General features: G+C 44.3%; 1 protein-coding gene across 5 annotated transcripts in view; it reads left to right on the top strand.

Moving 5' to 3' along the window:
- The window catches only part of mvda (mevalonate (diphospho) decarboxylase a), a 72,903-nt gene that overhangs the window by 51,291 nt on the left and 9,246 nt on the right, over positions 1-12,366 (top strand). For 4 of the 5 annotated variants that reach the window (XM_059564788.1, XM_059564789.1, XM_059564790.1 and 1 more), the window contains one exon: positions 1,778-1,996. The exons of the other annotated variant lie outside the window; for it this stretch is intronic. In XM_059564788.1, the coding sequence (XP_059420771.1) occupies positions 1,778-1,996 (219 nt within the window). The remainder of the gene's footprint in view (positions 1-1,777; positions 1,997-12,366) is intronic. 5 annotated transcript variants of the gene reach the window in all.

Raw genomic sequence — 12,366 nt, 5'->3', positions numbered from 1 at the left:
CAGAGGACGAAGGCGAAGGCCGGAGGGATTAGGGAGCCTGATGAAGCCAGTAGGATAACGGTCCACAGAGGAGATGAAGGAGCTAGGAGCAAAGATGGAACCGATGGATCAAAGGGCCAAAGTGGAGGCCGGAGGTGGAGACAGGGAATCCTTGGCGCTGACTGAGGGTGAACTGAGTGGAATCAGTGGAGACAGGACTGAGGAAATGGCTGGTTTGAGGAGAGGAGGTGGGAGAGGGAGGCTGGGAGGGGACATAGGAGAACAGGAGCTGGGCGTAGATGCAGGAGATTGAGGGCTGGGCATAACCAGCAGAGACATAGGAGATTCAGGGCTGGGCAGAACCAGTGGAGAATTGGTTATTATCTCCCAAACCAGTCTATTAAATCCACATTAAAAATGTCTTCTAGTTACTCATAATATCCAGAGGACAGTTGCAGCTCACCCTAAGTGGCAAGCTTGTGGACAGGCTTCCCTCCAAGCCATAAATCTCCACTAGTACAACCACAGCGATACATGGTGTTGCCGGCACATGCACCTGGTCAGACGTGTCTTGAGGTTCTAGTTCGGGGGCGATGATCTGCTCAGTCACTCTTGTTTGCGATAGCCCATTGATAGCTGTGTGCTCTGGCTCTCTCTCTGTGGTTGGCTCGGGCAGACATTCTGTATAGCGTGATGGTGATGGCTGGCTTAGCTCTGGATCGACGAAATGCAGCAAAACTCCCTCAAGGACCATCCATGGGCAGGCTTGCTGAAGCTGACTTCATACACAGCGAGGGGTCCGGGAAGGTGGTGAGATTTCCCAGGTTGATAAATGTCCTTGTGCGCTCATCAAGGAAGTGATCTCCCTGCTCCAGGAAAAGCATTTGTAACCTTCCTCCAATCTGGGAGGAGGGAGAAATAGAAGAATAAATCAAACCAAACAAACCAAAATCACAGCAAATCTAAACTTTGGTCCTGTATTCTGTTACTTGTGGCAGCATGATAAAGTGTAAATTGACAAGTGATCAAGTGAAAAGATGGCAAGTGTGGATTTTGGGACACAAATGAATGGTTGATTCAGTCACTCACTCAAAAGGCTCTCACTTGTTGCCACCTCCAGCTGTAACAATGTAACCTGCATGTAACCCAGCAGTTCTCAATTCCAGTCCTTGCACCCCTCTGCTCTGCACATTTTGTTAGTCTCTCTTTATTAACATACCTGATTCAGATAATCAGCTAGTTAGAAGTGAGCTCTGTGCATGAACTGTGTTACGATTGACATCTTGGTCTCTCACATTGTTCATTGTTCCCTTCTCCCTGAGCAGGTGAAATCTAACAAAGTTTACTTCACTTCGGAACATTCACGGATTTGCGCTGCGCAACATCTGCACACACGGACAAGTGTGACATCATATAGCCTACCTCTGTAAATAAATTAAATTTAAATTCACGTCTTGCACACTTCAGTGGACTTTTAATGGAACATAAGTTTGCTTTGAACTGGAATCGTGGCAGAATATCCTGAGATGTCCACTTTGCAGGGCACTTACATTTGAATAGAACAAACATCTGAAGTGATAAGAGAAGCATACAAAATGTGCAAAGTAGGGGGGTGTGAGGACTGGAATTGAGAACCACTGATGTAATCTGTTATTATTTAAAACATTTTTTGCAATCAGAAGTGTTCAAAATTGCATCTGTTGTAATCTAGCAGTGGAATCCAAGGGAAGTAATTTAGATTGCTTTAATTTACATAGGTTTGTAGACAAATAAATTCACCTATTATACTCTTCCACAGTACCGGGCAGATGTTGTGGTCCCCAGTCGTATGGAGAAGATGATCAGGGTTATTCGAGAACGAGACTTTCCAGCATTTGGTGAGCTGACCATGAAAGACAGTAATCAGTTTCATGCCATCTGTCTGGACACATACCCACCCATATTCTACCTGAACAACATGTCGCACCGGATCATCAGTCTAGTGCACCACTACAACCAATACTATGGAGAGACCAGGGTGAGTGCAAGTGATAAATTCAGATCATTAGAGATTTAATGTCACTAAGCGAGCAAAATTTTACAAATTCAGTCATTATTTAATCCTTGAAAGAGCTCATAATTTCAACCTGGTACCCTGTAAACAAAAATATTGTTTCCAGACGAACAGACAAAACTAAGGTTACCTTTGTTTTTAGGAATTGATTTTTAAATTAGCCAAACACATCAATGCTCACTAGAAAGTGTTTATGTATGCAATAATCCATCAGAGAATCAGTGAATGGACTGTAAGTTTGAAACTATCTGAGAAGTCTTACAAACTCTAGAAAAGCCATGAAATGCCCAAACACAGGTCAGGTCAACAGGTCAATTTAGCTTAAAGGGAATAAATTAAGATTTTATAGGGAATTTGTACAGAATCACTGTTTCACGGCTGATCACTCTGCCAGCGATTTACTGAACGAGCTGTATAACATCAACTCTGCAATGGATATAAATATCCAAAATATAGTGAAAACACTATTAATTAGCACAGTAACAACAAGATCGGCAGTTTAAGACATTAACAGAAGCACAAAATACTTCTCTTTTCAAATTTAAATAAGACTTTATTGGATAAATCTAAGACATATAAACTAATCTAACACACGCATTCACACATTCATACAAGTTGCAGGGAGAAAGTGAGGAAAGAAATCCCAAGTTTAAAGCAATATGTGCAATTGCATAGAGCTGAACAACTGTCAGTCACATAATTAACACTCGAATTTACTTCCTCAATGAGGTTAAAATTTATATTAAATGCACCAGGTCAGAATCTGGAGGTACTTGCTTTGCTTGTTTAGGGGGTTTCCCGAGGTTGCTGATTGGCTTGAAGTTAGGGCTGTGCGATTTGGGGAAAATTTCTAATTGCAATTTTTTTGACAGATATTGCGATTGCAATTTGATTTGCGATTAACCCTGAAATCCTTTCAATTTTCAATTGGTGTTTTGGGAGGGGTTCTATATATATATGGCCACCGCCATCTGAACACCCGGCCTGTGGATCACCTTGAACTTAAAAGGCTGAAGAGCTAGATACCAACGAGTGATCCGTGCGTTGGTATCCTTCATGCGGTGGAGCCACTGCAGCGGAGCGTGGTCCGAACAGAGGGTGAACTCCCGTCCCAGGAGATAATAGCGGAGGGAGAGGACGGCCCACCTGATGGCAAGGCACTCTTTCTCTATGGTGCTGTACTTAGCAGGAGAGTGTAACAACGGCCCGCCACACAGAGCAGCCTTGACCTGGGTAAAGGCCTGCTGACACGGCTCCGTCCACTGGACCATATCTGGCACCTCCTTTTTAAGTCAGTCAAAGGGCTGGTGAGGTCCGAATAATTAGGAATAAACCGTCTATAATATCCCGCCAGCCCCAAGAACTGCCTTACCTCCTTTTTGGTCTTGGGACGTGGGCAGGTCGCAATAGCGGCTGTCTTATCATTTTGGGGACGCACCTGTCCATGCCCCAAGTGGAAGCTCAGATACCTTACTTCCACACGCTTACAATCGCACACTTCTTTGGGTTGGCAGTGAGCCCCGCTCCCCTCAGCGACCTCAGGACATCCCTCAGATGCTGCATATGCCGCTGCCAATCATTACTAAATATAATGATATCATCCAGGTAGGCAGCCGCATATGCAGCATGGGGCCGCAGAATCTTATCCATGAGGCGCTGAAAGGTAGCTGGTGCCCCGAACAAGCCAAACGGAAGGGTAACAAACTGGTGTAATCCAAACGGCGTTGTGAAAGCTGTCTTTTCTCTGGATAATGGAGACAAGGGGATCTGCCAATAGCCCTTTAAGTCCAATGTCGAATAAAAACGAGCCGTGCCTAGCCGATCAAGCAATTCGTCAACTCGCGGCATTGGATACGCGTCGAATTTCGACACAGCACATAGTGCACTGTCTGATGTGATACTGTAGCTGACGGCTGAATGGTTGCAATTTTATCTCTAATAGTATCGATTTTAGAAGTAAAGTAGTTCATAAAGTCATTACTGCTGTGGTGTTGGGAAATGTCAACACTTGAGGCTTTATTTTTCGTTAATTTATCCACTGTATTGAATAAATACCTGGGGTTATGTTTGTTTTCTTCTAAAAGAGAAGAAAAGTAATCGGATCTAGCAGTTTTTAATGCTTTTCTGTAGGATAGGTTACTTTCCCGCCAAGCAATACGAAATACTTCTAGTTTGGTTTTCCTCCAGCTGCGCTCCATTTTTCGGGCTGCTCTCTTTAGGGTGCCAGTATGCTCATTATACCATGGTGTCAAACTGTTTTCCTTAACCTTCCTTAAGCGTAAAGGAGCAACTGTATTTAAAGTGCTATAAAAGAGAGAGTCCATAGTTTCTGTTACATCATCAAGTTGTTCTGAGGTTTTGGATATGCTAAGGAATTTGGATACATCAGGAAGATAACTTAAAAAGCAGTCTTTTGTGGTAGAAGTGATGGTTCTTCCATACTTGTAACAAGAAGTAGAATTTACAATTTTGGCTATATGAAGTTTGCACAGAACTAAATAATGATCTGAGATATCACTTGGCTGAATAATTTCAACACTATCAACATCAATTCCATGTGACAGTATTAAATCTAGAGTATGATTTCGACAATGAGTAGGTCCTGAAACGTGTTGTCTAACCCCAATAGAGTTCAGAATGTCTATAAATGCTGATCCCAATGCATCTTTTTCATTATCAACATGGATATTGAAATCACCAACTATTAAAACTTTATCTGCAGCCAGAACTAACTCGGATGTAAAATCACCAAACTCTTTAATAAAGTCTGTATGGTGCCCTGGTGGCCTGTATACAGTAGCCAGTACAAACATAACAGGGGATTTATCATTAACATTTGTTTCTCTGGATAATGTTATATGAAGCACCATTACTTCAAACGAGTTATACTTGAAGCCTGCCCTCTGAGAAATCCTGAAAACGTTGTTATAAATTGAAGCAACACCTCCCCCTTTGCCTTTTAAATGCGGCTCATGTTTATAACAGTAATCTTGGGGGGTGGACTCATTTAAAATAATGTAATCATCAGGTTTTAGCCAGGTTTCTGACAAACAGAGTACATCTAAATTATGATCAGTGATCATATTATTTACAAAAAGTGTTTTCGTAGAAAGGGATCTGATATTCAATAAGCCAAGCTTTATCATTTGCCAATGTGGTGGCAGCAGTGGGATATTCCAGAAGAGGAGCATTGCTGTGTCAAATCTTCAGGTGTGATGGCACCAAAGCGGGCACGTGGTGAGAAACCAGCCCAGGTGGACCCTGGAGAAGATGGGGAAGAACTGCAAGGGGCTTTTGGAGAAGCTGTTGAGCTGATTTCCTATGAAAGTTCTTCTAAGGATATTGCAGAGTTGAAGGATATGTTCCAGAAGTTCCTGCTGAATCAAAAAGTGACACAGGATCGTCAAGAGCAAGAAAATGCATGGCAAGAGACAAGATGGAGGTCTTTGCAGCATCAGTTTCGACTCCTTCAGGAGGAAGTGGGTCAGCATACTGCACAGGAAAACTTGCCAGCAGGGGGAAGTGAAGATCCAGGCACTTCTTCCAGAATTTCTGATGGAGCGCAACATCCAACTGCTGGGAGTCTGTGGAAAGAGCCAAATATGCAGCAGCTCAGTGAGATGGATGACATTGAGCATTATCTTACTTCTTTTGAGCGAATTGCTACAGTGTGTAAATGGCCTCCAGAAGTTTGGGCCATTCGCCTAGTTCCCCTGCTCACTGGCAAGGCCCGTGATGTAGAGATGGCTGTGGATGAAGTGACCGACTATGTGCAAGTGAGAGAGGCAATATTGAGGAAATATTCTATCAATGCTTAGACTTACTTGCAACGGTTTCGTACCATGGAAGTGTTGATGGAAGAGACTCCAAAAGAACTGTATGTTCGGTTGAAAGATTTGTTTTACAAGTGGGTGAAACCGGCAGGAAAGACCGTCTATGAGGTTGCAGAGACTATCATTTTGGAGCAGTTTTTGAGAATGCTGTGTCCTGAGCTGCAAACCTGGATTAAAGAGCATGATCCATCTTCTGCTGAGGAGGCCACCAGGCTGGCAGATGTCTTTGTGGAAGCTAGGCGAATATATTTGATATAATAATATGTGAGCAGCATGTATGTACATGATTGTGTTTTTGAGAAAAAAAATGTTATGCGTGGTTAGTGAAAAACAAAAAATGTTAAAACACTTGAATAAGGCAAAAAAACACATAAAGAACAATGGTTCCCAGGATTTTTGAGAACTGGAGCTTGTAGCCTAGAATTTTTCTTTCTAAATTATGTGAAAATCATCTTGTTTACTCACTTACAAAAAACAATATATTGATTTAAATTTTCTAAGACACTTTTTGTTGGTAAAAGTCATATGCGAGTAGGCGTCAACTATCATGTATATCATTGTGATTTACACCTGAGAAGACAAAGGCCTGCATAATGAGCTGCATAATGAGCCATTCAGTCAGCTGTGCGACTGTGAGGGAGGTGTTACAAGAAAGAATGTGAGGACAAAATAAATCTATATAATTTAATGTTTGTAGTTTATTTAGAATATATTTAATTATCCCACAACATAATTTAATATCCACTTGGGGGAGCAGTTAAACAGTTTATTAGAACAATCAAAGCTGACTTTCAAACTAATTTTTTGCACCATTACTCAAGTCACACAATCCTTCAGAAACCCTTTTAACAATCTTATTTTCTACCAAAAAAAAACATTTATTGTTATTATTATTATTACCATTATTATTATTATTATTATTATTATTAATGTTGAAAAGAGCTGAGAATATTTTTCAGGTTTTTTAGGGGGGATAAATTAAAAGAACACCATTTTTTGTTACATTTGTTACAGTTACATTAATTTGTTACATTTATATTATTTACATCAAGCTTTTGAATGGTATAGTATTGTATATTGTTATTGAAACTTCATCATATTTCACTTGATTATACATTTAGTCAGGAATTATAGTTTGGAAAAAGTCTAACTAGTAAAATGTTTACACGATATGTGAAAACTAGTACAAGTATATAAATAAATAAAAAGAGACTTACTCATGTTTATGATCTCTGCTGAATAAAGTGCTTCATTCTTTTTTTTCTGAGGAAATCCATTTCTCAAATCCTCAACCACATCGCATCTTTTTGGTGAATTATGTCTTATTTCTCTCATCGCGAAGCAAACAGTAAAATAAAAACTTGAAGAACAGTCTCGCTCGCTGGTTTTTCTTCTGTTGTGGGCGTATTCAAGCCGCGCGCTTCAGTTTGAATCTGAATAGCGCGTTCAGCGTAGGGGCGTGGTCACATTAGATATAATGAAGGGAGACGTGAAAAACGGACATCGAGTTGTTTTCATATGGATTACTTTATCACAGAATATCTGTTTTCGGCGGCACTTGTTTAGTTTAAAAGTAGACATGTCACGCTTTCTATAGATATCTCTCTCATGTCTCTTCGTTGAGTATTCACGGAGTTACAGTTCATTTTAATGACGTGTTTGTAAATGAAGATCAGCGCAGACTAAGGCTGCAGACAGCACACCTTGTTTGTTATCTTTATTTTATAAGTGCACAAAGTTTTGTTGTTATTATGTCTGTATCCAAAAAAAAGTAGACCCTTTACAGATTCGAGTGATGTATTGCTCTTATCTGTATGATTAAAACTGAAAGTGTAATTTAAGTTCTTTTCGGGGTTATCAGGAGAAAATGACTCATAACGCATATCCGCGTTAATCGACTCCAGAGGGTTAAAGAGCATGATCCATCTTCTGCTGAGGAGGCCACCAGGCTGGCTGATGTCTTTGTGGCAGCTAGGCGAAGGACAGAACCTTGGGGTTATGCTCAGTGGAAGACTTCAAGCGTAGCTACAAGGGGGACTATTAAGCGTTATAGTTGTGGCCAGATTGGCCATAAAAAACCCATGTGTCCAATCCTGAATAAAAAGCTTACCAATGTCTGTTATGTTCCCCGAATGATGATACCTGAACCTACCAATTTTCCAATGCCCAGTGAGGTCACCATTCCTGTAAAACTTAATGGTTAAAAGGTTATAGCTGTAGTAGATACACCCAAACGTTAGTAGAAGCTGGTCTTGTATCTGAGTGTTCTTTGGAAATTGATTGCCCTGTCATGGTAAAAAGTTGAATGGTGAAGAACGGTCTTATCCGACCACTGAAGTGTATTTAGGGGTTAATGAGACATCTTATCTTATGAAAGTGGGGTTGGCTCCAAAACTGCCCTATCCTGTGATTATCGGTCATGACTGTCCTGTGTTAATGGATTTATTGTGTCCAGGTAGTACTTGCAATTTGGTGTTAACCCGGGCCAAATTTAGGCAGAGTCATGAGGTGAATGAGGGAAACCCTTTGAAATGTCTTCCATTTTATGATTGTGAGATTCTAACGCACCCAGTGAAGCCTGTGAAATCTAAAGGAGAGAAGAGGCTAGACAGGTTTCAGGGAACAGTGGTAGAAGTCACAGATGGGGAAGGTTTAGAAAAATTCAATTGTGAGTGGTAGATCCCTACTGATCTGTCAGAACTGCAGAAAACCGTTTCCGAAATTGGTCCCATCTATGTTAGAATGATTGAAAATGCAGAGCAAGGCAAAGATATTGTCTTTAAGGGTTCTTTTTTTTTTGCTTGGAGAATGGTATTATGTATCGTAAGACCCAAAATGCCCTACAAATGGTTCTCCCTTTGAATGTATGTTACATGGTCATGAAATTGGGGCATTCTGTTCCCTGGGCTGGTCATTTGGGTCGCCGTAAAATGTACTATCGAATTAGCAAACACTTTTTCTGGCCAGGCATGACTAAAGATATAGCCGAATTCCGTAAGAGGTGTCCAGAATGCCAGAGCACTGCCCCTCAGGGTCCCCCAAAAGCACCTTTGATGCCTTTGCCAATAATTGAGGTGCCTTTCCAATGGCTGGGCATGGACATTGTCGGCCCTGTGGAGAAAAGCAAAGCAGGTAACAAATATATGTTGGTAATTTGTGACTATGCAAGCCGATATCCTGAGGTTTTCCCTTTGAAAAACATTAAGGCAAAAACTGTAGCTTTTTGTTTGGTGCAGTTCTTTTCTAGGGTGAGTTTACCCCAGGAGATATTAACTGATCGAGGAACTAATTTTACCTCAAAATTACTGAGGCAGGTTTATCAACTGCTGAGGATAAGAGGTTTGAAGACCACCCCATACCATCCAGAAACTGATGGTCTCTGGATCATCAAACCCTTTAATCATTTAATCAAACCCTTGTTCAAATGCTCTGTAAGTTTGTTTGTGATACAGGGTCTGATTGGGACCAGTGGTTACCTTACATACTGTTTGCATATAGAGAAGTTCCTCAGGCCTCTACAGGTTTTTCTTCCTTTCAGTTGATATATGGGCATGATGTGAGGGGTCTCTTTGTTGAAGGAATCCTGGGAGCAAAGTTCACAGACCGTGAGTACAGTCAATGCCCTAAGGAGCAGCACCCAGCTCGCCCCGTTAAGCGCGCTAAACCGCCTAGACGTCAGGGCCCCCGGCAAAGAATTGTGCTGGACCCGACGCCCTCTAAATCCTCCTGATCGTTGGGGGAGAAAGAGGAAGGGGCAAAGTCCCGCCGTGGCCGGACCACCCCAGAAGCTCTCTCGACTGCCTGCTACTGGGCCCACCGTTGTTGCGTCCATGCAAAGCGCCATTATTATGGCGAACGCAATAAATATTTCACATTTTCAAAAAGAGAGCAGTTTTCCTCTTCCACACTTGTCAGTGTTCAGGCCCCTATTCTGCGGCCTGCCATCCAACATTATCCAGCCTCTTGTCACGCGAGCTGTGGCCTGGCAGGCCATCCCCGGAGTGTCCAAGTGGGTTTTGGGGATAATAAAACACGGCTACTCACTGCAGTTCGCCCGAAGACCCCCGCGTTTCCGTGGGGTGATTACCACTTTGGTAGAGCCGGACGATGCTCAGGTCCTCCGCACCAAAGTGATGACACTGTTAAGGAAGGGAGCCATAAGAGATAGTTCCTCCCTCAGAAAGCAGATCGGGGTTCTACAGCCGTTACTTCCTTGTCCCCAAGAAAGATGGCGGTCTCAGACCCATCTTAGACCTCAGGCTCCTGAACCTCTCCTTCATGAAACGGAAGTTCAGGATGCTGAGATTGAAGCAGATCCTCACGAAGGTTTGCCCCGAGGACTGGTTCTTCTCGCTGGACCTCAAAGACGCTTACTTTCACATCCAGATAGCCCCCCATCACAGACGATTCTTGAGATTCGCATTCGAGGGTGTGGCTTACCAATATACAGTTCTTCCCTTCGGGCTGTCTCTAGCTCCCCGCACTTTCACGAAGTGCATGAACGAGGCGCTTTTCCCTCTGAGACGGATGGAAACCGCGTTCTGAACTATCTCGACGACTGTAGCGAACCGAGCTAGACCACCACAAACCTGTGCTCCTAGGACTCAGGGTCAATTTTGCCAAGAGCTCACTGCTCCCCAGCCAACGTATTACTTTCCTGGGAGCGGTTTTCGACTCAGTCCATATGAGGGCGGTCATATCACCAGAGCGCGCTCTGGTACTTCAGCAGCTCACGGCCTCCGTCAGGAACAAAGCCTGTTTCCCTCTGAAGTTCTTTCAGAGGATGCTAGGGCTGATGGCCTCCACCTCCCCAGTTTTACAGCTCGGCCTGCTACGAATGCGGCCCCTGCAATACTGGCTGAAACTCCGGGTCCCACCTCATGCTTGGCGGCACGGCCGCTTTCGCATCAGGGTCAACCAGGCCTGTCTAGCAGCCCTGGAGCCTTGGATGAACCTTGTTTGGTTCAGCCATGGGGTACCCCTACAGGCGGTTTCCAGAAAGATGGTGCTCTCAACAGATGCGTCCAACCTGGATTGGGGCGCTCTATGCAAGGGCAGACCAGCCTTTGGCTCGTGGTCGCACGAGGAGAGCCATCTCCCTATCAACTGTCTCGAAATTGCTGGCAGTAGAACGAGCCCTTCAATTCTTTCAGGTGATCCTGAAAGGGTGCCACGTCCTAGTCCAGTCAGACAGCATGACAGTGGTGTCCTACATAAATTTCGTCCAGCTGCCTCTGTGCACTGGCAAAGCACCTCTTGAAATGGGCACTACCCAGGTTGTGATCGCTCAAGGCGACGCATATACCTGGCAAGACGAATCTGGGAGCAGACATGCTTTCACGGAGCAATGTCCCTTCGGACGAGTGGATGCTCCATCCCCAGACAGTTCTCAAAATCTGGGAGATTTTCGGGAAGGCAGATGTCGACCTCTTCGCCTCAGAAAGCAACTCTCATTGCCCAACTTTTTGAAGGACACAGATGCGCTGGCCCACGACTGGCCCAGCCTCCTCCTTTACGCTTTTCCCCCGATCGCTCTGATCCCTCAGGTCATCATACGAGACAGTGAAGACAGGCACAGAGTCCTCCTGGTGGCCCCACTCTGGAGGAGCCAAGATTGGTCCTCGGAGCTATTCAGGCTTTCCATGAAAGCCCCATGGCCGATTCCCCTGAGGCGGGACCTCCTCTCTCAGGTGAACAGGACAATCTGGCATCCCCAGCCAGAACTCTGGGCTCTGCACGTATGGTCCCTCGATGGAAGCCTCTATGCCTCCCAGGGGACGTGCTACACACCATTGCTCAGGCGAGAGCCTCGTCTACAAGACGCCTCTACGCCCAGAAATGGCCAGTCTTCATTGACTGGTGCTCAGCATGAAACGAAGACCCTGTTGAGTGTGATGTATCTCCGATACTGTCATTTCTCCAAGAGCGTCTAGACAAGGGTCTCACCCCTTCCACGCACAAGGTGTATGTAGCAGCCATCACAGCATTTCATGCTCCTATCGCTGGCCAATCAGTGGGTCGTAACAGCCTCATGCCCTGCATGCCTTGAGTTTGGGCCCAGTGACTCAAAGGTCATTTTAAAACCCAGGCATGGCTACGTCCCTAAAGTGCTCTCAACTCCGTTCAGAGCACAGGTAAATTCCCTCTCAGCTCTGCCTCCATTGTCAGGTGAGCGAGAGCTGGATTTACTCTGCCCAGTGAGGGCTTCGAGGATATACATTGAGCGGTCACAGCCGTTCAGGCAATCTGACCAGCTTTTTGTCTGCTTTGGTGGCCGCACCAATGAGTCTTTGGTCTCAAAGCAACGCCTCTCGCGTTGGATAGTCAATGCTATCGCTTTATGTTACTCCTCCATGGGCCTTGAGTGCCCCATAGGAGTAAGAGCCCACTCCACTAGAGGGATGGCCTCTTCTTGGGCCTGGTCTAGTGGTGTCTCTATCAAGGACATCTGTGAGGCGGCTGGCTGGTCCTCGCCGTCCACTTTTGTCAGATTCTATAACC

This window comes from Carassius carassius, chromosome 13 (assembly GCF_963082965.1).
Source record: "Carassius carassius chromosome 13, fCarCar2.1, whole genome shotgun sequence".
Taxonomy (NCBI): domain Eukaryota; kingdom Metazoa; phylum Chordata; class Actinopteri; order Cypriniformes; family Cyprinidae; genus Carassius; species Carassius carassius.
This window is presented reverse-complemented; position numbering and strand designations above follow the sequence as displayed.